Source organism: Augochlora pura, chromosome 1, assembly GCF_028453695.1.
Source record: "Augochlora pura isolate Apur16 chromosome 1, APUR_v2.2.1, whole genome shotgun sequence".
Classification (NCBI taxonomy): Eukaryota; Metazoa; Arthropoda; class Insecta; order Hymenoptera; family Halictidae; genus Augochlora; species Augochlora pura.
In genome coordinates this window covers 11,039,357-11,066,928 of record NC_135772.1, presented here as the reverse complement: position 1 = coordinate 11,066,928, position 27,572 = coordinate 11,039,357, and the positions used below count along the sequence as shown (strand labels likewise).

Genomic DNA, 27,572 nt, shown 5'->3' with positions numbered 1-27,572 from the left:
GGAAGCAACGTAGTTTTTAATCTGGAGAGCTCGCGGGGTTTTGATCTCATTAGACGCCGCTGGAACGCGTTTCCTTCTTCACGCGTTGCCCGAGGCTCGCAGACGGCCCCAGCCAGCCCCGTCCCTGTTTCTTAACAATTTAAAGAAATTCCAGTCCGAATAACTGCACCCGCCGACCCTGCCAGTGAGAGGGATCGCCTAAAGAGTTACGGTTAATGGGGGGGAAAAATAGCGGACGGGGGATATAGGGCGAAGCGAGCCCAGCGCAAAGAAGAGCGGATTGAAAGAGCGTGGGAGTTTCAAAGCAGCCACGGTCCGGCGAGAGGAGCAAATTGAAAATCAGCCACCGCCGTGGCCAAATACTTGGCGAATAGTTTCGCGCGAACGGAGAACGGCTGCGTGAGAAAATTCGATCGGCACCGCTGTTTAGGCGACCCGCAAAATCCTTTTGTTCGAGGCGATGTCGGCCACTCGAGATGAACCTCCATCGAGATTCCAGGGTTGCGGTGAAAATTGCAAATGCAAGTGATTTGGAATAATACTATGAGGGTTAACTATAATTCTTTAGCTTCGGAACCATGAGTTCATTTAAGTTACTAAGAAAATTACAAGTAGACTGCAAATAGAAATTTGAAAGAACGATTGCAAGAAACGGAAATTAAATAAAAACAAATTGTTTCTTTTAGTAACTTTGATCAGTAGAAAACGGTATGACATTATTATTAAATATATTAAATACTTCTTATACTTTCACAATTTTATATTTTAACTTATTTTTACTTTAAATGCTTTCTCCAATATCAAACTCGGAACCGTTGCTCTAATATTATTGTATTGGAATATAACTTGGCATTAAAAAAAATGTTAAGAACGTGCTTTATGTCATTTCTGTATTTGTTTTTCTACCTTTCGGTTGAATTAACGCTTAAATTGATAAGAATTGAGCAAGAAATTCGAATTCCAATTGAATAATATAGAAACTAAAAATTCTAATCTCCAATGCAGAACTTGTTGCCTAGGGACATGTGCACTTTCTGTTTACCATCACCAGAAGCTGCTGCGTCTGCTACTTTCCCACGAAAAGGCACTCTTTCTTCGAGACACGTCGTATAATCCGATATATCTAAATTTTTAATCGCGTGCATCCAACTTGCTGAAATAGGTATTGCATTCGTGACAGGGTGGCAACCCAACCACGATAGGAACTTCGTGGCTCGTGTCAGGGACGCGCGGCAAGGGGGGACTTAAATGCGAATCGGATTGTAAAAAGTTATTCGATTAGCCGACTTTTGTCTACATTAATTATGATCTGATACCGCGTTGCTCTACTAACAAGTAACAAGTATCGGTCGCAATAGAACTTCCACGTTAAGTGGATGAGAAAAGTTTCCCTAATAGTGCCGAGAGATGAATAAGGGGAGGAAAAGGGGTCGAGGAGAACAGAATTGATCTATGGACAGGTTTGTGGAAGAGATTAGTTGCACGCCGTTGATTTTCATCAGACGATGATACTTGGCATTAAAGCATTCATTCGAAATATTCGTGCGAGACATGTACACGCGGATTGAGCCGAGATCAGCGACAATTATCCCATCGACAAAGTTTTTATCCATCCAGTTTCCATCGACACAATTTCGCTGCCGCTGTGAATTCGACAAACTCTGATATTGACGGCAACTGAATTAAAGATTTTTCATTTGTGGATTGTGCACGTGAAACCAAAATAACTGGAAACATTTTGAATAATATAAAATTATATAAATTAAATTGTAATATAATTATAAAGAAATTACAATGTAATTATAAATTCTTCTTCGTTCAATCGATCTCATCAATATTCGTTATAAAAGCTCGTATTATTTTGCTTCTTAAATATTTGTTAAACGAACACTCTAAAATAATTTAAGATAAAATCGATAACGAATTATCTGTTTCGATAAATTTCAAGCAAGTTCGTAAAGGTAAGATTTTCTTCCACTAATAGAAGAACAGATATACGTATTCTTACCTGTTGGTTAATTTAACAGTGGCTACAAATTCGGTTTATCTGATCAGAAATAGCTCGAAATTCGTATTAGCTCGATGTTAAATTGAAGCTGAAAGTGTCTACTTTACGACCCCGGGATGTACATTCCCGTGGAATGTCCTGGTATTTTTTTATGATTTTTTGAATCAACTTTTCGAGGATATCAGGTGGCCAGGAGCTCACGCTGGGAGATTAGGAGAGTTAAAAATTAAAATTTTTCCATATCCTCAAACGTATAGTACATGGTATTTCTATCTGAAAAGGAAGATAATTTATAATCGACTTTTTACTTGAGTTTATTGACAAACTCTATTATGTTCGTGTACAGTACGAAACGTAAGAGTCGGTTCCTTTTATTCCGAGCAAGTACAATATGATTTCTATTAAACATATGTTGTAAATGTCTAAAATGTGATGGAAAATGTACTTGTTTGAAACGCCATACTTTAATGCACGGATTAGACGAATCATATAAAGATGAATAATAATTATTTACTTCTTAGTCTTAGTTCGAAGTATCAATTAAAGCATAAAAAGAGAAGTACTGAAAACAAAATTATTTTCACCGAATTTTTTATCGGAACAATATTAGACATCGTTAAAACATGCCTCTTGAAATCAGGTAACGTACTCGACGATGATAAATGGCCGCGGGTTAATTGGCGTTTCAATAATCTCGAAGGCAATCCTCTTTCAATTTCTTGCTTCCGTGGACCCGCTGTGTTCCATGTATTGAGTCGCGCAGCGAACTTTTCAATCGATAAGAAATCTGCCTGAAGGGCTTGAAGAATATTCGAAGAGCTTATCGAAGCCGAGCGATACCTATCAACGTAGCGGTCCCGAGGCTAAGTCGGACCGTGAAGCTCATTAAAAGCTCGTTAGAAGGCGACCGCGAGCTTGGAAAGTGCTGCGGACCAAGTTCTTGGACACAGTTCCGAGAAAATCATGCTGAACGCCGGAAGCCATGTTCACGCAAAGCAGCACGTAAACTAACCTAATTACTCGCGAGATTACGCTCATAAAAAAGTAATTTGCGATTAAATTAACCGCGGCTGCGACTGCGGTTAGAAAGTGCAAGAAAGAGAGAGAGAGAGAGAGAGAGAGATCCGCTTGGATCGTGAAAGATTCTGTAGAAGATGGTTTTATTTTTCTCTGGTAAGCTTAATCACGGCCGTCCGGCTTTATCGAGCTCGCGGATTAAAACTCACCTGCGTTTTCACCTCGCCGCCGACATTAACCTTTGACTCGAAATTACTTTGGTCTGTGAGAATCTTCGCATTATTTATGTAAACCTCCTCGCCGCGTGCGGTCTGCTTCCGAGTGACCCATAATGGCGGATTACCCTCGAACTCCGATGAAATTGACTCCCCCAGGTTCTCCAACGTTTTCGGTAAGTTCGCTGGAACAAATAGAGGAAAAGTCTTCTTATCGTTCTCTTCTGGACAAGGTATTTACGAATTTCTTGCAGACGTTAAAAAAATTGTCTTATTTATCTCCTATCCTGTCATTCTATTTGTACATCTTCTGTGTTTCCAATTTACCTGACTTACCAAACACATATCAATTATTTTTATACAGTATCAACACAAGTTTTGGGACATTTTCAAGGAAAGTCGAACATTTGATTTTGACCATTTCTTCAGTGATTTTAAATTATTTATGGGCCGGAATTAGTAATACAACCGAGTAGAAAATAATTCAATAGATCAAAGAAATAAGAAACTAATTCAGTATATCATTTTTTTATTCGGGGTTATATTTTCGAGAAAATCGACTTTAAAAAAATATTACTTTGTTTCTTATTTTTCCCGTACGTCGTAGAGTGAGCTCAAGTACACGAAATATTATACTATACGAAATAAGTCTTGAAATACAATTTTATTTAAAGAGGAGTTTCTCAATTACTATTTTCATTGCGAAATACAGCCAACTTCGTCATCGACAGAATTGCTCAACATTAAATTCTATCACATAAGACTTATGGTACACGATATGCTCGAAACCTTAATATCTACTGACATTTACAGAACTATACACGTATATGTAATTGCCTAAAACTTTTAATTTGTTCAATGGTGCCACCAAAACAAGCTTCTAGTTGAGTTAATCCTGGTGCAATCCTCGGTCGAGTTACACGTCTGAGATAATGTTGAACAAATATACAACAATCTTCAAGAGAATGAGGACTGGGTAAACAAAACCGAAGATACATTTCACTTTTGATACGAGAAATGAATTCCAGAAAGACACCATAAGGGTTTTGAATGGAATTAGAAGTCTAAATTGTTTCATCGCGAGTTTGCTAAGCATAAGAAGTTACGTTATGAAGGCTGTCATCGAAATAAACCCTGGTAGCGAGCGTATTAAATAAACGAACACGCAAGCCTATTCCGTAAGCCATAAAATAGAGCAAAGGAAGAAAGGACTCCTCGCGTCTGATACTCGTTCTAGCTATTCCTTAAAAACGGTTTTAGTCGTCCACAGGCAAGATGTCTCGATGATCCCAGGTGATATTTGAATACGACGATTCCCAGTTGATCAATCTCGGCGTCCTGTCGCGGCGGAATCATTCTTAGATATGTTCCGGATCCTCGTAAAAGACGTTAACACCCGTGGTTTGCAAAACCGAGGGAACATTTTTCGCTGATACGGCGCGAAACTGCAGGTCGGGCAGCCATCAAATGAAAAGAAAACGGTCACGCCGTCGTCGACTTCGGAACCCCGCGAAACTGTTGTCGCATCTGCGTCGGCTCCACCTTTGCGATGGCCGGTTAAAGAAAATGATTTTTACGGGAAAGACGATCCCTTTACTGCGGTTAAACGGGAAACTCGCGCCCGAGTGTCTCTCTTAGCCGACAATGGTTGCGGCAGGCCGGTTTATGAAACAGAACCCAATTCCTGGCGTTTGTAATGAGCGCTATTGTTGTCGGTTCTCTCGCCGTTCCCATCCCCGAACGCACGAGATTGAACTCGCTAAGATGCAGGCCGATATCCCCCAGCAGCTGGGAATGCTAGGAAAACCTGAGGATTATGGGGACGTTTCAACCGGTAACAAGATAACAAGACCACCTTTGTACCTTTGTCGCTTGCTCTTTGACATTCAGTTTTTCTCTTCAGGAAACCTCTCGATTTTTTTCCGCGGCTCTTTGTAGCTCGCCGAGTTAGAAGCGAAACAATGGCCTGTGGATGTCTGTGGAGACCGACATACGAGGGGAAAATTCGATTAATAACGTTTTACCAGGCTCCGGATTTATTTGCGTGTTTTATGATTTTTCCCACCTCGGTGTCACTATGAAATCGACACTAAATTCTCATCTTGGGAATGGATTGTTCTTGTTTCAATCCATTCGATTCATTGGTATTTGTTCTTAATTGGATTAGATTATACAAAAGCCTTTGAAGTACATGTAAGTTAATTTGTAGCAGGAGAAATATGAGGATTTAGATTAAATATTACCTATGTACACTTAAAACTGTAATAATAATAATGATAATTTCGTTGAAATTGCAGAATAATTTACGACAGCCCTAGACGATTCATTTCGACCGCGAACCACAAGCTCCCACCACCAACCCTTCTATTTCCCTACTACTTGGGTTTCATAAACTACTACCACTACTCTGTACTGCAAGCTATGGAGTCGTGTGTGTGTGAGGGATGTCTAAAGGTGCATGTGAAGCACGTAAGAGAGGAAAAGAGCTGCGACTCACCCGGACCTGATTTACGGAATAAAGAGAAGAAGTGAGTGAAAGTACAGTAAATTCTCTCCAATTGTCCCTCAGTTTATGAACAAAAATGGACAATTTCGAAAGAGGAGGTTTATAGCTGACGATTACCAACAACTAAAAAACGAGCCGTACGGCTCCGATAATTGTATCTTCCTTTGAAAATTATATACTTTTGATTACAAGCTGGCAATTAGAGGGAATTTACTGTACATCCTAAAATCGTTCTCTTGAAAGGGACATTGGTATTTACGAATAGTCTAATAAAACGATAATATTAACGTTATTTCTTTAATTATTATAGTATATGTAGTATTGAACTTTCTCGTTGTATTATTATATTTCGTTTACTTCATCTTGAATTTTATTTTCACCAACACGATTCGTTTCTACAAGTAACATTTACCGCGCCCATTTCGAACGCATCTCTTTATAGCATCTCTTCCTTATAATCGATAAAGCAGTATGCGTCTAGTTTGATGTGAACTGGTGTAAAATACTGAAAGAGTCGAGTTTTTGATTTTAATCGTTGCATAAGTTTCCCATCCGAATTTTTCATCGGTGAATGTTATCGGGCGTGTGGTTATAGGACTCATTTTTCATTACAGATAGCAATCCGATCGGGAAATGGGTCACCGCTTTGCCTATCTTGGGATAAAGCACAAACGGTTGCGTATTGAGCACAGTTCACACGGGAACCATTTTTCAAGTTCCGATATTTTTCCAATCTGTATAAAAAAAATCAGCATAGAGCACGCTTCTAGTTTAATTTTTGTCGATACTCTTTTTTTTTTTGGTGATTACATATTGGTTTATTTTTATACGGTACCGCCGGTGTATTCTATTCGTCATTTTAATGGTGACGTTGGGATAAAAATTCAGGGAATCTTTATGGATTACTATTACCTTCCCATTGGCATTTGCATTTGCATTTGCATTTGCAAGCTGTCTACCTGTCACTCGTTGCGCAACTGCCTATGCAGTTCTCTGGCAATTCAGAGAAAATTAAGAAAATCGTTTTATGTATGTGCAGCATGACAGAGTTTACTGTCATATAATATAGCATGTATAATGTTATATATAACATTATCAACGAAATTCGGATTTTAACTTCGTTAACGACAGGTGTAAAAACAACTTAATTTTCTACACGTGGACACAAAATATATAGATATAACATACATAAGTATGTTATAAAATATATGTGTTATTATAATGCATGCATAATGCGAGCGTAATTCAGTATGATCGGTAACACCATAACAAATAAATGTAAAATATTCACAAAATATGATGTATTATATAAATACCGGAAGTATACAAAAAGTTTCGCCAATGTTTATAATCGCTGGAAAATATTATTAATAATATTCGCTGGCTCGAGTGTGTTAATTAATGAATTAAAATGTCTACAATTAGTTTGTTAAGAACGGAGCGAAATGTATAAAATGTTCGATATTCAAATGTATATTAGGTATCAAGGACGGCTCTATAGAACGAATTTGTGAGGATTTAACTTTTCCACTGACATAAAATGCGAAAGAGAAATTTTTTTCAATTATAAAAGTGCCCGATGATATCTTCGGGATTCAGTTATTAATAAATATTCGCGTATTACTCATTCGAAGCGACGATTGACCGGCTTGGTAAAAAGAAAGCACAACCGAATACGTTGTATTCGGCGATCAATAGCTCCGTTGATCTCTGCATCGTTTTGTCCCAGACGTCGCGTCGCTTTCAACGAAGGCGGATGATTAAGCCCTCGATCGAAACCCATTTATTTTCGCAGGAAGCCCCTCGGGGCACAGGTGTGATGGCCGACCACAAAACGAGAACATTCGTACAAAGCTGCTTGCGCAATCGATTTATATTCCCTGGCCGAAAACGTCTATAGTCCGGCTCGTTGCTGAAAGTAGTCCACCGAAGTCTCGACTAATAAAAAGAATACGCGCTGCCGGATTGTCGCTATGAGGGATTATTAGTCAATTGATTATTCCGACCTCTCTGAAAAGTATTTAAAATTTGTCAAGAAACGATGATATTGTCTCCCCAAAATGATCCACTTAACACACTATTTGCGCGTCACAGATAGAGCTTTATTCTCGTCTAATGTAGGAAAATCAGGGAAATTTGAAAATATTCGCTTTTTAAAAAACATTTCATATTTGCAAAACAGACAACAAGATATTGATATCAAGTATAATATAACGAAGATGTTTAGGATTTCAGGAAAGGATTCTTTCGAATATCCATCTTAGCCATTTTCGGCTAAGAGCTCATTAGACGCCCATATTACTTCAGATGTAAAATTTTAATTATTAACTCACTTCAATGATATAATTAATTCAAGCACGTTTCACGAAATAGTCTTGAAAATTTGTAAGATTTTACAGTAAGGAATCGGTAACCGGTGCTATACTTTATTGGTATGGTACGACTTATTAAATGGTTTTGGCCAATTTGTTGCGGCAACTCCATGAAATCCGCACACGGAATTGATTTAAATCGGACCTAATGAAGAAAGTTTGCGGCGTCTCGAGTACCAGCAAAAGAAGATTTCCTCTGACGCGGCGGAGTTTAAAAAAGAAAATGCTTTGTTGTATTCGTGAAAGAAGGAAACGAAGAGAGTTTTCAGGCAGGACCTGACAGAAATACGGAAGCGTGACCTGCGAGTTCGGAATAATCTCAGTTCCGATGCTCGTTGTATGGTCGTTTACGCGCTCGCACACTGTCGAAGGTGTATTTCGGTACATTGCGAGGCACGAAACGCGGCATCTTGTTTGGACACTTCTTTAAATCAATTACGAGTTCCGGGCAGGCAAGTTCTGCGGGCAAGTAGCACCGTTCACTCTCATCCTCCCCCCCCATTTCTCTCACTCTCTCTCTCTCTGTCTCTCTCTCTCTCTCTCTCTCCCACATTTCTCATCCCTCATACCTCCTTTCCCGAACGACCAGTTCGACGAAAGTTCGACGGCCACCCCCGTCACTTTGCGCCCGCGAGGAAGCACGGCATCAAACTCTCGGTTTCCGGATTGTTTGCTCAGCCTCGACGAATTCAATCGGTGCATTTGCGATTCAAATGATCGTAGCAACTTACGCTCGCGAAATCCGTATGACATGACCGCCAGCCTGACTCCTAATTCGGAAAATTTTGGTTGCCACTATGCATTATCCGTTATAACGCCGTCTGAATGCGCGATTCTAGTTAATTGTTTTTTATTTCGCAATATCACGTGCACACTATTTTCTAAAGGCTTTTATTTTTTAGTTCATTTAGTTGATCAACAGAAGGTTTGAAAAGAGGTATTCCACCATATTGTCTTCCTCTAGCTCTAGAATTATTTTGTTTTTTGCAGATATAGTAATGCAGACAAAGTATTTTCGTAGCTCATTGCAAAAATACGTTAGCGATGATTAAATATCTTTCTCAGTAAAAATACTCCCATACAAAATCAAAATTTTAATTAAAATTAAAAAACGCTTAATTTTTTGTAACTTCTTTATTGTAATTATGCCTAGAAGTACATAATTTTTTCGTAACATTAAAACTTAGATTATTGTTAAACTTATTATTAAACTTTTGAAGGCATGGCAATATAAAACTTCAATAAATAGATAAACCCATTTCAACGAGTAGTTTCCAATCATAAGAAGATTTCAGTAATTAAGGAATGAGATTACTCTGGTCTTGGAATTTGTTACATAGTAACTTTGTAATATTTCTTAGTAATTCATTTTGAAATTGAAAATATTCATTTTGGTAGGAACTTCTATTTTCGGACACGATGCCATGAAGTGCTGCAAACAGACTCGTAGTCAGTTTCAAATTTGCAGCTGCTACGATATTGCTGCAGGCGCGTGCGTTTCAATAAATGCTCCTGTATTACGAAGTTGCGGCAAGCCAAATAGCACCGTGTCTCTTCACCGTGTAGCAAAAAAATACAGCGTGCGGCTAGCCAAAATTGCGTGGGCACCGCGAATATTCCTGTTAGCCCGTGTGATTCGAATTCCGGTTAATATTTTGTCTTTCTTCAATTTTAAAGTTTGTTCATTCAAATGTCGTGATTTCAGACGATTCAAATATAGTTGTAAACAAATATGAAAGAATTATTAGTTTTTTAAAAACTGTTTTATATTGTTATATTCTGATGAATTGTAATATAGTTTTATAATATGTAAAGTAAAAATTTCATTACATGTTAGAAGATTCGAGTTTAGTAAAAGCAAAATAGAGAAGAAATTTAATTGTTTAAATCTGTGCGTTGAAGAATTAATATTAACACTAAATTTACCGCGGTCAAATGACCCATTTCTCATTTAACAATTATGAAAAAGATAAAAACACTTTCATAAGAATTGCTCGAATGAACCGCTATAAAATAAATCATTGTCGGAGCGGCTACGATAACAAAAACTATACGGATCTAAATAATTTGGATCTCGCCACTATTACGAGACAAAATGTATGCAGGCACTTTCATTGCTCGTTATGTTTAGTTTTAAACGTGTTTATATTTTAGAATAGCTGACGTAACTTGTAATGAAAATTAATCTAATATGACAAATGGATTTGGTGCTCGTAAAAATAAAATTCTCTTCCTAATAAATTATATACTCTTTACAGTTAATAATATTTCTGTTTAATGAAGTTCATTTATGTTAAGCATTTGATTCTCCAAATGTTAGCCGTGCTGGTAAGTAGCGCTACCTAGGAGCGCCAGCGGAATCAAGTGTGTGCCGCAGTTGCGAATAAGACCCGGGTCGGGGTTGTGTTTGTGCTCATTTTCTTACTTAATTTTCTTATTTTTATGTGATTTTGATGCATTTATATAAACCTTTGATGTTCAACTAACAAGTTTGACGCTGCTCATTTCTTTCTTCAAAATGGACAACGTTTCTGTGTCGAAGGTACTGTACAACTTGTTGCACGTATTTACATAACCTCGAAATAACGACGCTATAACGTCTATTTGAAATGATTGTTTAACGAAGTTTCAACAATTTTTTTTGAATTAAGATAACAATAAGCTTCCTGGATTCCTTATCACTGTATAATCATATTTCTTTCTTATTCTAAAGTTCTATTTGTAAAGGTAAATCAGTATTTCCTATCGAAATATTTATGTTATACAGTGTACTAGGTTTTTCCCACCAAACAATGCTAGGATGTTGTACGAGTGTAATTGTTTAAATAAATGTGTGGAAAAATGTAGGGTTATAATGTATATACTAGCTTTTATTTTAAAATTTTAAAATTGTTGTGTACTACATACATTATTGAAGTCTGTTGTGCATTAATAATCGTGAGATCTTTTCTCATATTTATATAAGGATTTTCTGTTTTTAAATTTATGCTATTAACTGCTTATTGTAGAAGTATAGTTTAATGATGTATTGTAGGGTGTTTTTGCACACAAAGGTAACTACAAAATTGGTGATAGCAATAGAAAGCATCGACAGCCAGATTATTTAAATGAACCTTGGTACCTTGCTTATATAGAATGTTGGGCACGCATTGAGGAAGCTACAGAGGTATTACGTCACGAGCAGCATACGAATGAATTAATTTAACATTAAAATTCTTTTATTCCTTATCGACAACCTTCATTAATATTCTAGCACATAAGGTCTACTATGTTTCAACAAATTCTTAAGGATATAGTACATTTTGTTTCCAAAGTTAAAAAGAAACCGTTAGAATCACTGGAAAATGAAATTCAAACAGCTATCGTATTAACAGGTGATTATATCTTTCAATATAACATTGTGTTTGCAAAGTACACATTTTATAACAGCTGAATTGTAGGAATCAATGTCTCTGATCATGCAGAAATGTTTACACGAATAATTACCACAATCGAGCCAATAACAGCACATATCGCAGTTATATGGAACACGAGTTCGAATAATATGAAATATCTCATGGAAGAAACAATTTATCAACTGATAAATAGTGACAAAGTAGTTAGTCCTCTTGTAGACATAAACATTCTTCGATTATAAAAGAAATATATAATACTAAAGAATTTTTAATCACTATACAATTTTTTATAGAATGATGAAAACAAAATTAAGAAAAGTCAGTGTACAATGCGTGCCTTAAATTATTGGTATCAGGAATACTGTGAATCAAATGTTCCACTTGTTATAATTATAACTGACTTTGAGAGTTCCTCCTCAGCAGTACTACACGACTTCATTTCTGTGCTCAGGTATTGCTGCCAGTTTCTTCTATTCATTCAGTAATACAATCTCGTCTTTTCATCAATTTTTCAGTTCCTATTCGAGTACAATGAAGTTTATTCTTATATTTGGCATTGCTACTACGTTGCATGCTATTCACAGATCTCTATCATATGATGTTACTTCAAAGTTAAATGTGCAGGTACTAATGGCCATCGAGCCAATAATTTATCAAATTACTCTATTCAATATCTATTTTGTATTCCAACTAGTATCATATTCTTAACAATAATCTTTTTTACGTTCAGGTTTTATTATACATATATACAAGTTATTACAAAACGAATTGTTTAAATTTTCATTACAAGCTCAAATAAAAAAATTAAAAACCACGAGTTTTTACTGTTTTTGTCGTTCCAAGTAATAAAAAAGAATGTATTTTAGTCATTGTACAGTAAACTAGTCCCTCCAGCATTTTTCAGAAATTCAAATCGTTTAGTCCAGTATCGTTTTAAAAGTGTAAAAATACTTATTGAACACACTGTATATACTTTTACATTTGGAGGATCATAAATTTTGTTTTTAAAATTAATCCATTTTTTTTCTGCAGGTCTTTCATTCGCCAACACAAATAAACATTTTGTCCGATGTATTGGAAAATATTGTTTTCTCCACAAATATACCATTTAAATTAACAGGTCGAGCGTTTCAATTATTGACAGATATATTTCTGTTTTATGATTTTTCTGTCGAAAATTTTTTAAAAGGTTACAAGGTATTACCTGCTATTTTTGTTATTGTATTTAATTATATTGCCCGTGGGAATAATTACAATGTTTAAAGCCAATTATTCCTGAATTTGTTGGCGAACATGTAGGTTTGTATGATTCAACATTTTTACGCGAACGACGTAAATTCCCTTTGTTGTCAACCAAGTGAGATAGCAAGTAGGATATCTTTATTAACCGATGATCACATAACGGACTTAAGAATGTTACCTTCAATAAACGATTATATTAAAAAATTACAAAAAGAGAAGAACGAGGAACAAATAGATAATAACAAATTCAAGGTATTGTTAGCATCACTGATTGAATTAGAAATTTATTCAGGGTCATCAAAGGCATTTCGTTCCAGGAAATATTAGCACAACTGTTACAAAAATTTCACCGCTATATGGATTGCTTTTTAACAGTATTAAAGTGTTTACACAATTTGATGGCGCCATTGCCAAACTCTCCCATGGGTAAACAGGTACAGAACATTATAAAAATGAAAGTCTCGGTAAAAATAAACGTCCGTTAATATTAAAAATATAGAAACGAAACGCTTCTTAAAAATGAATTTTAGTTGCGTGAATTTTACACAACGGCAGTTTATGCAAAAGATCTAAAAGAGTCGCCAGAATACAAAGAGTGTCTGCAACTGTTAGGCTTTTTGTCAAAGTCGGAGCTTCTCTCGAAATTGAATTCTTTCGTCGCAATTATGGAATGCTCGAAAGATTCAGTTTTGGAGAAGGTAAAAACAGATCTTCTGGCTCATATCGCAACAATCGAGGCGGCTAGCCTAGAAGTAGACACAGGGACCAAGGACATTCTTTCCACCGGCGAGAAACTCAATCGACATCAATTGAAAGAGGTCTGAAATGAAACTGATGAAGAGAGTGCCGGACAATAAACTGATAAAATAAGGGACAACCTTTCTGATTTCTCGTTTCGTTGTAGAAACTTCTGAAAATGTCCAAGACGCATTCTCGTTCGCCTTACAAACAGGCTCAATTGGACGTGATTGAGTTTCTCGATCAGCAGATATTTACCAGGTTCATAATCAATCCGCATCATGTACCAGCATACGAGATATTTTGTTTCTACGATGGTGCCTTGGCGAAGCAACACATTAGAGGATCTTTGAGGGCCGCGGTGCACAGTGGGCTGAATAATCCACAAGTTTATTTAAATGTAAGTGATGAAACTTCAAAAGGCTTGTACGGAAACTGATATTTTTCATGCAAAAAGCAATGGAAGGACGATTTTATACATCAGAAATATAAATTATGTCACTGCTATAGATTTCCATTAGGGACTGTTACTTTTTAAACCTTTTTAGAACTAAAAGTTTTAAGATGGTTGGGGGGAAATTGTTTAGTTCGAATTTTTTTCGGGATATCTTAGCGCGACCAGAGTAATTCTTTTTTCCTCGCAATTATTTTTTCGTTAATGAGAAAGATTTAAAAACTGGTACATCCTAGTAATATTTAAAATATCATTTACTATTTTCAAACATGAAACTAGCAATCACCATTTCTATAGCATAAATATAAATCAATGGATTACGGTTTCTATGTACTCATGCATATAACGAATAGATGAATAAGGAACTTTTATTTGCATCTGATGTTTCAAATAGATGCACAATATTTTTATACGAGTAACCGCACTGTTATGACGTAGAATCAATTTTGAGGTCCATCGAATTAAACGCTATCATCACACGGAATATCTAATTTTCAGCGACTATCGCGTTTCACTCTATTTTCGTCATTGATCCACTATCAGCGGTCGTGATGGTTATCGATTAAGGGCTCCTCTGTAAATGGAAAACGATGCTGCGGCGTGGGCGTCCAAGTTAATTGGAAATACATATTTCAGTGCAAGTGCTGCAAACTGGAGACCGAGGACGCCATCCCGTCCAGCCTGCCCGACCTCAGCATAATTTACAAACTTCACTTGGAATCCAGGAAGTTGATCAATATGTACGACTGGCTGCAGGTAACAATCCGGCGGTGCTCATGTTCACAAGTTAATTCGGGTTACACGTACGGTCACGCACCGGTCGGCTATATATCGGCCACGCAGCATCGTGGCCTCAGAGTGTGGACTATTTAATCATGTGCGATTATTAGGAGTTGGGAAATGCATGGGGAGAACGTTACGAACCCATGCCCAAGGAAAATTCAGAGTACTATGGTTCGTTGCAGCTCCAACGCGCGTCATTACATTTGTCTTGCATATGGTGTTCGTAAGATTTTTGGGAATGCATTATCCAGAGCCGGTAGTCGGTCCCAACCGAAATACGAAACCATTCATAAATCAACAGCGGTAGAAAACGAATTTTCCAGAGGGTGTAGCAGGATAAGTCTGAGGACCCTTTACCCTGACGCCATTTTTCTTCATTTCTCATTTTTCTTGTGTGCTAAACATTCTTTGTCTAGACAATTTTTATTTTGCATAACAGATACGTAGTCTAGTTGTAATTATATGAAATCAAAAGACGCAGTTCTCTAACGACTAACTAACAAAATTTGCATGTTTGAGAACCTATTTTCTCTATCCATTTTATAAACTTAAACAATAAAGCTGCGAGAATGTTGTGAAAGAATCTTTATAGTAACATCTGATGTCCAAATTCTTGACTCCAGTAGACGACTTGCATGTGTCTTATTAAACTTTTATGAAAAGTAGCATAGCAGTGGACGTATTAAATGCTTTTCTAAACACTTATTCTGGAATAAACATCGTGCATTGTTATTTGTTGTGCTGAATTTAAGAGATATTAGTTTATTGGCTAATCCAATTGGAAATTATCAGCTTTCATTTTCACAAGGACATACTTCAGGTTTGTGTTGCTTTGTTAGTTCTACTATGCTGTCCATAAGTCATGAAGAAATGTCGAAGTGAGAAAGTTAGAGGTGGTTGTGACAATCAAAAACTAATTCCATAAGCTAATTGAAGAAAGGCGAGAACTACTGGTGGTTACAGGAATTAAACGATCGTTTGCAGGCATTTTTGATCATTGTGGATCCGAAGAGCGAGTCAAAGGAGCAACGCGACGTAGATCCCAAACTGCAGTATCCTTTTTCATTTAGGTGACTTTCACGCCACCAAATGTCCCGCCAGTAATAGAGCGTATAAAGATTTGTCTAACCACTGGTCGTTTGGAATTCATATCGTAGCTCGTAATGGCGAAATCGTAGCTCCGACAGAGATATAACTTCCTCGAGCTGCATACCTCTTGTTTGAATAATTCACACATGTTCCCGTGTGAATTTTATCGCGCGCCAAGGTATCCTTAACGGAGATTTAGAGCTCGTTTTACTCAAGCGGTCGCCGAGCTGGAGTTCCTCGGTTTCATCAAGAGTTCAAGGAAGAAAACGGATCACGTAAAACGACTCATGTGAAGATTATTGCCCATTTTCGACTTCTTTGCATCGGAAGCACAGTCGCGGGGCTTCGAACATTTTTCTCTGGATTATCACATATTTTTATACCTTTTTTTATCATAAAATATTTCCGCAAGATATTCGGCTTTTTATTACCTACCTTCCGATTTCAATCGTTGATACATTCGTGTATTATATCGTGTCTGATCAACTAACATTTTCTACAATCTTCAATAATGTTATTGAAAAGTTGAAGTTTTATGGAAACAATTACGTTACGAATTATTAATCGGATCAATGATAAGAACTTCTTCTAACTAGCCTCTAGAACTTTATGCAAAACGAGAATTTCATGCCGCAGTTACATAAAACAAGGTTTGTGCAAAACCATATTTCTTAGTGCAATAGTTTAATATAATAAGGTAACAATAGTTTCGCCTAACGTTTTCACTGTTCTGTATTTCTTTTATCAATTTTACCAATAAATGCATAAAATCCACAGCCTGCTTATGAATCTCGTAATTCCTCAAATGAGGGGAATACCTTTATAGTTCGATTGGTAATTCGATGCATTCATGCCAAAGTGAGTAGGTGAGGTAGTAAAACGAGATTACTCTATCAATTATTTTCTCAATTTCCACCTATTTTAATCGAGTATAAAACGTTTATTGTAAAATATTAAAAATGGCCTACTATAATAATGTTTGAAATATCGTCTGCGGCCCGTTCAAGATTTCTATCATAATACAATATATGAAATGTAAAATTACTAACTGAAAATGACCGTACATCTAGGCAAAATTTTCAGAAATTCCAGACTAGAATTAAATTAATGAGAGATGCGATGCAGCATCTAGTTTTGGTTATTGCAACATAATACTGTAGTCAGTACACAACAGCAGCAAATAATTGCGCGCAATAGTATAATACTACGATATTCCCAGCCACCGTTACCACGTACGTTCAACTAACAACCACGCGCGTTAACATAATGCACACTTTGCGGCGAATTTCAGCAGATAATTTTATTACGTCATCAAGGACCACGATTGTTTCCCGATAACAAATACACATCGCGTAACACGAAACACCTTTGGCTGGTCCCTTGGTGTCGATTTTGTGCGTCCAAATTCTACCCCGTGGATTCTAGCCGATCGGAACTTCCCTAATAGAGTTTGCGTTATCGTTATCTGACGTAGGATGACACGGAAACTTGGCACGCCCGAATCTCTGCGATACGCAGGCGCAATTATTCCGGCGAACATGCGGCTCACGTGAAAGTGTGTTATTTGAACGATTACAAATATCTCTTTAATTAATGGACATTAATTCTTGCCGGGTTCGCGCGGATCTAGTAGTAGGCCATCGTTACTCGGCGAAATTCGAGCTGATATTTTAGGTTAGTTCTATCCATTGAGAATAGAAATTCAAGATGAAATTTGATGATTGTTCCAGCCGTTAAATACAGTATACTGTTTCCGTTGCTATATTTCTGGCGATTAAATGCGATAACGGAGAGTAGCAGGCATAATACTGTAACTGATAATACTGATCATATCCCATCTGTTATTACGGTTACTAATGCTTCAAGTTTGATAACTTAATTCTCCTCTCTACCAGAAAAAAAATCATAATGACTTAATTCAGTTATCAAATTAATGGAGAAGATGCGAATATTTTGATGTGTGGACGTTCCCTAGCGGGCGTTAAACTTTACACTTTTTCGGTATCGCTAACATGACCACAGATTAGTGTAATAAATAGGAATAACTGATTGCGAATATATGTGAATAGCTTATTCGAATAAATAGATAGAATAATCGTTATTCGAATGAAGTATTCGATTAAGAAGAATTCACTCTTATTAATGGCTTCATAAGCTGACTTAAATTGTTTTTAACGCGATAGTGCGATTTCGTATCTCGATTCTGGTTTCGCAGGAAGAGCTCTCTGGCAGCCAGAGAAATCCTACGAAGGCCAAGTGTTCACGGCAGATAGAAACCTCGGATAGGTAAATTTGTGAATCAAGCAGTATTTAATTCGCTATTCAATGCGCGGACACGCTATCCATCATGTGGATTTCACGGAGGCGGAAACCGCTAAACCGTGTTGAGCTTTTGACACATTCCTTACTGATCCGCGTGCCTTTGTGCCACATACGGGCTCGGAAGCCTGCTCCGTGATACCGGTATGATCGATACCGAAGATTTCTGTAACACTCAAGCTGCACACAGCCGCTGTGCGAGCACGCATTGTCTCAATTCCAGCGCGATGCTGTTCGGATTAATTTCCGGATGTCTGACTCTGTTTTAATCCCGGATTAAATTGTTCTTGGTGCTTGCATCTGATATGAACCTGAGCTCCTACAGCGGCACATTTATTTGTTCTTTCCGTTCTGCAGATGTTCGTGTATTGTGCATGTGAATCATTGATGTTCAAACCTAGTTTGTTCAGTGACCTTTTTTTCTTCGAGCAATGTGTATCACGTATTTTTTTAGCAGAGTAATTACAGTTGCTCTAGGTAACTAAGAAAGGATAGGCGAGGAACTGTGAAACACCGGAGATTATAAAACTAACTAGAAAATGCTTTGTAGCTTCTGTTTTTTGAGATATGGATAATGAGTAGATGGAATACGGATTTTTCTACAGAACTAAAATTGTTTGCACCAATTATAAAATACAGGAGTAGCGTAGATATTTATTTCATTTCGTTTAATCATTTAAGTTATTTGTAAATAGTGTAACAATATTTTTGAATTTTTAAAATGTTTTCACTGATTTGTAATTCAGCAACTCATTTTTTCATAAGTTCACAAAATCTAATGATGAGAAAAAAATAATGAACTTGGAACTTAATGATTATTTCTGATCGGAGGTCGTTGACGTGGAATTTTTATGAAGGATTGCAAAGTTTAACGATGAAGGTGTTTGTTAAGGAGCACAAATTGCAAGTGCATATTCCAGAAATACTTGATTAGATTTATTACAAGGAAAATAGTTCCTTTAGATAATGTGGTAGCAGTGGCCGTGGATTCCAAAATAATGTTTTGAATTTTCAAGTAATAAGCAGATTGTAGATTTGTTTGCAAGTTACAAATTTACCTTTCATAATGACGTTTTATGATCTGAGAGGATATGGTACTTTATCCTTTATCCTTCGAACAATATTATCAACGCCAATCATGAAACTCTGTAACGGGTAACGTGTACCAGGAAGGAAAGCTGTTCGTTTAAATTGATCGCCGCCGTAACGAAGCTGTCAGCATCAATGACGGTATAATAATTAGATAAAATAGATATTGCCGCTATGCTTAAATTGAAATATCTATTATGAAAACAGATATTATTGTGGTTATTTGATTTTCTAAATAGAATGAAAGCAACGATGTCTGTTAAAACAATTTTCTACTTAGATTATATCAATGCAAGTAACAGAATACTTTAAAATGCAAATAAGTTATTGTACTAGAACATTGCAATGTAAGCTGTCGAACTAATTCGAACAGAATTTTTATAACTAGATGGAGACAGATTGTTGACAACAATTGTTAATATATTATTGATTAAATAAATGTCCTTACAAGTTTGCTCGAAAGAAAAATTGTGCAACAGTCTGATATAATTAAGCGTGTTTTGTAATAAAAAACAAAGTAAATTTTTGAAATGTTTTAAATTTCAATGATGAAATAGGTAGCTGCAAAATGTTTCCGATTATGCATGAACGAGTAATCCTACTGGAATGAAATCAGCGGCTTAGTGTAGCGATAATCGTAAAACGGGAATACAAGTAATAACGATGGGGATTGAGAATTCTTTGTATTTCGTTTCACGGAAGCTTAGGTTTGTTGAATCCATCCGTGTCACATCAAACGGAAAAATTCCGCCATGTGGATTCAATTAATCCTCCTCAATATTCGTTCACCTAGTACGGCATCGGGCGACGTTAAAATGCACGAGCGACTGGCGGTTGTTTTATTCCTCTTCCGTCCGCTCCGGTCTGCATAAGAACGATTGATATTCAGGATTTTCAAATAAGCAGAGGAAGAACGATTCGCAAGAAGTATTGGACGAGCACTATCGAGAGAGGAGAGCGCGCCAGAACTTCGTTTTCTGGTTAAATGTATGCAAATGAATGGCACGCGCGTTGCCATGCGTAAAAAATCTTTAGTTATTCCAATATAAAACCATAAACGAAACGTGCAGTCTGGATTACGAATTACTAGTACGTAGGGATCAGTTTGAGGTATAATTTTTCACTGATCGAACAACACATTAGAACTGCAATCAACACTTTTAATTTACTTTAAAGGGATTAATAACATTTATGTTTTTACGATGCGAGGTTATGTTTTACGAACGTGGTTCACGCGCAGGTTTCTTTTCACCCTTCCGGGGTTTTAGGTCCTGGACTGAACCGTTTGAGGACGCGTTGACTTGGGTGTCGCCGATATATTACCCCCCAAATTGATATTGGGTAATCGGATTCTGCTGGTAGAGCAGTGTTTGAAAGTAAACCTTAGTGTTTTAAGTGTTTTAAGTTGAAAGTAAACCTTGTATTGTATTATATCTATATCTGTAAACTTGGAAAGTTGTTTTGCGAAAATTAACATGATTCACATGTTGTCAAGTGCAACTCATTTTTCACAGAGGAGTGTTTTTGATGAGAGTAATTTCAAATTAACGACGCTTACTCTGGTAGCTTGTTTTCGCGGACAAATGAATGCCGTTGGTGGCTACTACCACTCTGGGCTGCATGGAATTACCAATTATGATTTCGCGACGACTAATTGGTAAACACTAATAATAACAAGGAACGCTCATCGATCACCGTTTCCCGAATACAGGTTATACCGGTCGCAATAATTGTCAGTTCAATCAATCGTGTCCGAACGTCACTCACCTACTGAGCGAACGATTGCTAAGTAATTTCCATTTGTTTAATTTCATATTTCCCATTGATTTCTGGTTTTTACCTTCAGAGAGTCAGGCCAGCTATTATAAAGGAAACTACAGATTTAAGTTGCATGTGAGCATTTCCATAAAAATATTCAGAATTCCAATGGAAAAATGTCCATTAAAAGTTAGTCAATTTTTTAGAACATAAGATTTCCAAAAACATCGGATCAGTAATTCGTTTGTAAACTGGTACATATTCTCATTTTTCAATTTCCTATTTTATTTCTTTTCTTAGAATAAATGCAAAGGCGTGCATTCTGGTTTTTCGCTAACACGGTTGGCAATTGTTATAACGTTTACAGGAAATTTGAAAAAATTCTGAAATTATGGAAGGCTTTAATTTTATATACGAATGAGACTTAAACAAAACATTTAAACTGTATAGAAAGGAAACGAAAAATTTGAAAGGAGCTTTGTATACAGCTTTGTAACAAACAAATATCGAGAGATGTTGCAATGTTTTACTCATCATAGCACCACGTACCACTCTTTTAAGATATTTTTGTGTCGTGTTGGAAACAAAAGTGTTCCTTTTATATTATCCCTGTCCTGCATAAAGAAAAGGGATCAAAAACTGTTTCCTTTCGATTGGTGCTAGCAGAGGAACGTTCTCGCTTATCGAACACAATCTGGAGCGTCTGCGACGTGTCCGAGTCAGTATTGCAACGCAAAAGGGTGAATTCCGTTCTGCCCTTTATTTTTACTGGCGCTACTCATCCATTGATTTCCCATATGTCATAAAAAAAGAAAAGAAGAAACGATCGGGAATGAAATGATGCGGACGAAAGCGCTACCGCGTCTAGACGCCGCGATTCGGCTCATCCCGATCACGTATCATTGATAATTTACGACCCCTTTGGATATTCGGTGCATCCGGTACAAAGATATTTGCCTTACGTGGAATGATATATTCGCGGGAGGTCGATGCTTGAATAAAGGATCGGCGTTGTCCGTCCGTGGGGATAGATTCCGCTCGGCGATATCGATAGGTTAAAGAAGACGCTGAAGGGACACACAGGGGTCTCCGGCGATTGAGCGGCGAACCTTCGAGAGGTTAGACGACCCCCTAACCGGAAACTCAGTCCCCCATTCCACTGTTCGACCCGATTCGGACAGCGAACCCTTCATAGATTTCTCTCCTCGATGGAGTCCTGCCGGAGCGTAGAAAGATCGATTGCCGCGCGAAAGTGCTTGAAAATTGAATCGCTCACAAAAAAAGCCGAGCAATCATTTTGTAGCACTTCTCGCATGGCCGAGCACCGCGACGTTTCGCATTCGGGATACGTATGTATTAGTTCGCCTAAATGTATACAAATGCAATCGTTTGCATTGGTTTGTCAGTTCAGCGGTTGTTATTTGCGGTGCTTCGCGATCTTTGTCAAAGTAGGCTTGATATTGGCATTTATATTAATTTTTACCCAATGGCTTCGGTATTTGTACATTAAGATTTTACCTGCCGGTCATTCAGCCGTACAAATTTTGATATTTTCATAACATTAGCATTAAACAATATTTATTCTCTTTCTTTTATTTTATTTTCTTCAATAATAGATAACAAATTATTGGTTGCATGATAACCGAGTCACGGGTTACCGGTCGGGAGAAAAAGCCGATTTATAGGCTACCGGTTGGTAAAGTATCAAGTTCATGATTTCTGACAAATTGGTGACGTTTAACCCCTTGTCGTGCAATATTCTTCACAGTTCGAGTGATTAAGACTTTTTCGATTGTAATCATTTTCTTAGAAAAGAGAAGAATATACATTTATGCTTATTTATGCGGATGCTGATCCGAGAACAGAAGTTGATTCCAATTCGATAAAATGGAATAACATTTATATTTAACGTCTACTACGCTTTTGCAGATCGTAATCTTGCGTGTCAATAAATATAAACTCGCTGTGTGTTACGATAATATCAATACGAATCAATAATTTCTTTTAGTTAAAAACATAATATATTAAGATTGTATTAAGAAGTTCCTTCTAAATTTCAAGACATCGAATATTCTCGAAAATATTGCGCTGCCGGTCTGGAATCGTTTCGGACGTTACTGCAAGATTTTCCAGCGGTCTGACCACACTAACGGTCGATATGCCAATCGTTTTCGCAGAGAAACGTCCCGACTTTCGACAGGCTTGTCTTTCAGCGGCCGATATTCTCTCTCAGCTGGCTCCCCGCGATTTCGAAGACGATCTTATTCGGCAAGGATGAAATCCGATGGAAGCCAAGAGGTGGCTCCGAAGAATGCGGTCGAGTGTGCTTCAGGTGTGATGCGAGATTGATACCGGAAGCTGTTGAGATTGATTTTCGCGTCGCAGAACGGATGATGGCAGCGGGCCTCGCAATCCCTGCGGACCCTTTCTACGTACTCGGGGCCGTCTGCGAGGACGGCTCTCTCGCCATCCCAGATGGAAATAAGTCTGAAAATGAAAGGAGAATGCCGGCTCCCGTGGGAAATGTATCCTTCTTGTTCCACGTTTCATGAATCTACTGCGGGGGCCTTCTGTAAGGCGTAACACAATGACTGCTTCCCAAGAAACACGAAATTGCGAGAAAGAATCGGCTTTGTTGACTAGTTAAGACTGATTACCAATCCCCTCTGTGCCTCCGGTTTTCTTCTCGAAACCTTGGAACAACAGCCGGACAAACACTGTTTGGATTTCATTCGATTATGAGCAACTTATTGTGCGAAATTAACAGTTTCTTCATTAATTCCGATGAATTGGAAGAGGTTAGTCTTCCCTTCTTTAATAATTCTAATCGGTTGAATAAAAATGTATTGCATATGCTTGGGTTATTTAATGTTTCGTAGGAGCCAAATACAATAGCTTTTTTCTCCTCTAATAACTTTAACAAGTTTTAATCAATTCATAGTCTCTGTTATTGTTTTCACTGTTTTAGATTAAACCTACTCAGTTTTGTCACAAATTGTGTAAAATCCGTAAGGGTGGTCATAAGATATCATAAGAAGAAGGAAATCTCTGTGATTCATTAATTTAGTAATTGTACATTAGGTTACATCAGTATGTAACCCTTATAGATATATCAAACTTTTCTAACGAAAGTTTAATTTTCCAGCACTGAAAGGGTTAAGCAAGCAAATAGACATTCTCTTTTCCTTAGGAGAAATTTTTTGTTGCGAAAAGAATGGTACAGCAACGGATTAAGAGTTGTTTACAAAGCGAATGCCTGATACTATCCAATAATTTGAACGTCGAAATTTCGAGAACTGTTTTTTGGTACCATCATTAATATTGATTATTATCTATTACGATTAATGATCTATTCAAATAAGAATGTTGAGATTTCGATTGCAAGTAAGGTTTTTAATTAATAAGAGTGAGGGAAAAGGAGCAAGAGCACTATCAAAAGTGTGATCCATTAGGATGGCCCAAATCTCATGTAAACGAATACGCAACTGATGGACTGAGATCCCATTTCGCTTTCACGAAATCCTTTCGTGGATCTTCCTTTTTGTTCAAATCAAACTTGTAATTTCGATTGCTGCCGCAGTACGACCAAATTCAGTCATTTCCTTTAATACCGATTGCATCCTAAGAGGATTTGACTTTCATTTCTCTGATGCGCGCGGTTTACTCGGATAATCGTGGAACAGAATTTATTACGGAACACGTGTGTCAGAAAAGGGAACGAAATACGGATTTCGTGTAACATATCATTGCAACAACGATTGTATGCGTTATCCGCGAGTAACGCAATCATCTCCCAAATAGTTTTTGCGAACTAAATAAATGTTCGAAAATCGGGGGAAGAATTGCAAAGAAGAAGTCCATGAAAACATAAAAATTAGTGGATCGGGTAGAAAAGATAGTCAATTACGATGCAATGAGGATAGCTATCTTTAAGAATAGCAGTTTTACAACATTTTAAAATGGATCGCTTCATTTTATCGTTCAGAGAATGGTTCAATCTTCAAGAAACTCAATTTCTTACGTTATTCATGAGAAGCTGAGGACGTTCCTCATTTCAGTTCGAAACTATTCATTTCGAAGTTAGGGCGTACAGATTATAAGTTAACTCTTTTCTCAAAGTAGCTATTTTCTTTCGTTAAGTTCGTACACGTCAGTGTTTTTCAAGTTGGAGAAGTATCACTTTTTAATATCTACGCCTTTCTTTCTTCCGTAATATTATACTCTTATGCAATGTTATTCGTACAACGCATACATGTACGACTTTTATCCATTTTCAAGTGATGATGTTGCGAATGGTCCGTGGAGTTTACACATTTATAAGTGAAATGATAAGATGATATATAAAACAGCGAACACATTAAAACAATATGTTATTAATGTTCACGTGTTCATATTAAATAGCAAAAATTATTGAGAGGAATACATTTTTAACAGAACTAATTTTTTATTCGATTCTTGTTTCTGAAAATTGCGAGGGAACATTTTCATTTCACACAATGTCCTTGAAAGCAATACAATGATACAAAGTAATAGTCGTAGTAGATTGGTCGTGTAATTGGCTTTTAAGAATGACATTCCAGAAACAAAACGATGTATCGTTTGGCTTATTTTCTCCATCTGTTAGTAGTAAATTAATATCAGCGTCGCTTGTTTTGCTCTTCGCTTGAAATCAATGTGTCTTAGAGACTGTCAAGATCGATAATGACAGTGTACCTAAGCTTAAGCACCGTTTGAAACACGGAGCAAGGTATTGCAAGAACACAAACATTACAAGCCGAAATTACGTGTCCGCCACAGAGCAAACATGTACTCTCGAAGGACATCGGGAGGAGGAAACGTCTGATAAGCATGTCACGTCAAATTCGATATGCAGCCCAATATTACGACGAAAGGACGTTCAAGTGAAATATAGTTCGAAAGACATTCAGGATTCAATAGCTGGAACGACTTTGATAATTGGACCGTTTATTTTGAAAGTGGTCCAAGTCCATTTTCTCGTGTTTCGAGAAAATTAAAGGTTAAAGTATCTGCTGTCATACAGTTTACACAGTTGAAAATTATCCCCTCTTAATTCCGTATGTGATTAAGTCGAGATATCAGGGTACGAGATTACAAATGCAATTGGTAGCTTTGATGTTGGAGTAACCATCTTGTAGAATATTTTAAAAAAAGATATTTGAGAAATTATTCAGTAAAGTAAGTAAGAAACAATATGAAACCTTTAAACGAAGTATCGAAATAATGATGTGTTTTATTCGCCATTATTTGCGACTTTAGTATTGTTAATTTAGCACGACAAATGCTAAACTACTCGTGAAGTAAATTAGAAGCACCCTTGCCATACCTATGCCATACAGTCCTGGATGCCAGTGACAGCAAAAATGGAAAGTTAAACGAATCGAGCCGAATAATACACTGGCCAGTGGGACGTTTTAAGGACTCTCGCTTTTTAGCGTCCAGAATTACACCGGCAGCAATTGCTTTGCTTATCTAACGAATAACGTTGTTTAATTAGCGTTATCTTTTAGAAGCAATTTCAGCAGAATAGAGATTTAATTTGTTTTTGTAGGCAATGCGGACCGCGACGGCAAAAGTGTGAGAAAGAAAGGAGGGCAAATAGAAAAGGGAGAGAGAGAGGGAGAAGGAGAACGAGCGAAGGAGGAAATTGCCAAGGGTGAAACGCGAGGGAAAAAAGGCGAAAGAGAACGAGTCGAGTGGACAAGACAAAGCCGTGTTACGGGCGGAAGTGAAATGATAAATTAAACCGAGCACAATAATGTTCTGCCGCAAAACAAGACGGCTCTGCTTGCAAAATTATGGAAGTTCCAAGACTAATTGGCAAACTTTTCGTGACACGTAGAATTTTCAGCCATTGTCTGGTTCGCAGTGCATTTTTCCGCGATTTGAATGGACAATCATTTTTCAAAGTGCAGGTTATTTCGTATTTGCACGTGGTATTTCATAGTTCAGTGATTTAACGTACTGACAACAAATAGAGAACACGGGAGGACATTTTTCACGCATCATACGTCGAATTAAAATATACAATTTAGAGAAAGAGCAGTGAATTTTATCAACGTATGTAATTACACGAATATAGCATAGCATTAAGATTATGTATAAAAACATTTTAAACGTTAAAGTAGTATACACACTAAATTTTACGTTTCACAAACTTGACGTGCCCGCACAGAAAAGAAATATATTCCGTGCGTATGTATTTCATATGGATACCAGTTTTGACATTTCAATGGTGAAAGTAGCTCCCAAAATTGGGAGGAGAAATGCATTTTATATGTAACAACCAATTGAAAATATTTTTGACGACTTTGGTTTATAATGTAGGATTCCAAGACATGTCACGATATCGAGGTATCGTAGGAAAGAAAATGATTTTCTAGCTGTTAGGGTTTGTTATTTAATCAAAAAGAAAGTCGACGAACTTCATCAGCGAGGCTACGTTTCTTTCGGGTGGTAACTTCAGGGGAGTTTCTTTGTTTATTGGCCTGGCTGTGCTGGCAAGAAGTTTGCAGAATTTCTTGACGATAAATGGGACTACCGTTCGCTCTTATCGAATTGTTCTTACG

General features: G+C 37.1%; 2 protein-coding genes across 8 annotated transcripts in view; one reads left to right on the top strand and one right to left on the bottom strand.

Moving 5' to 3' along the window:
* The window catches only part of Fas1 (fasciclin 1 Fas1 domain-containing), a 350,940-nt gene that overhangs the window by 88,423 nt on the left and 234,945 nt on the right, over positions 1-27,572 (bottom strand). For all 3 annotated transcript variants that reach the window (XM_078183768.1, XM_078185481.1, XM_078184620.1), the window contains exon 3: positions 3,235-3,425. In XM_078183768.1, coding sequence (XP_078039894.1) covers positions 3,235-3,425 — 191 coding nt within the window. The remainder of the gene's footprint in view (positions 1-3,234; positions 3,426-27,572) is intronic.
* Orc3 (origin recognition complex subunit 3) lies at positions 10,495-16,222 on the top strand. Of its 5 annotated transcripts, none has more exons than XM_078181703.1 (14): positions 10,495-10,660; positions 11,153-11,284; positions 11,372-11,492; positions 11,559-11,713; positions 11,807-11,964; positions 12,029-12,137; positions 12,546-12,710; positions 12,813-13,007; positions 13,073-13,189; positions 13,286-13,573; positions 13,660-13,893; positions 14,584-14,703; positions 15,715-15,782; positions 16,019-16,222. In XM_078181703.1, exons 1-14 carry the CDS (start codon positions 10,637-10,639, stop codon positions 16,110-16,112), a joined length of 1,980 nt encoding a protein of 659 aa, XP_078037829.1. In that variant the 5' UTR covers positions 10,495-10,636; the 3' UTR covers positions 16,113-16,222. The 5 variants fall into 5 exon arrangements, with proteins under 5 accessions (XP_078037829.1, XP_078036177.1, XP_078036990.1 ...); XM_078180051.1 differs by having other exon boundaries at positions 13,073-13,219; XM_078180864.1 differs by having other exon boundaries at positions 11,559-11,716.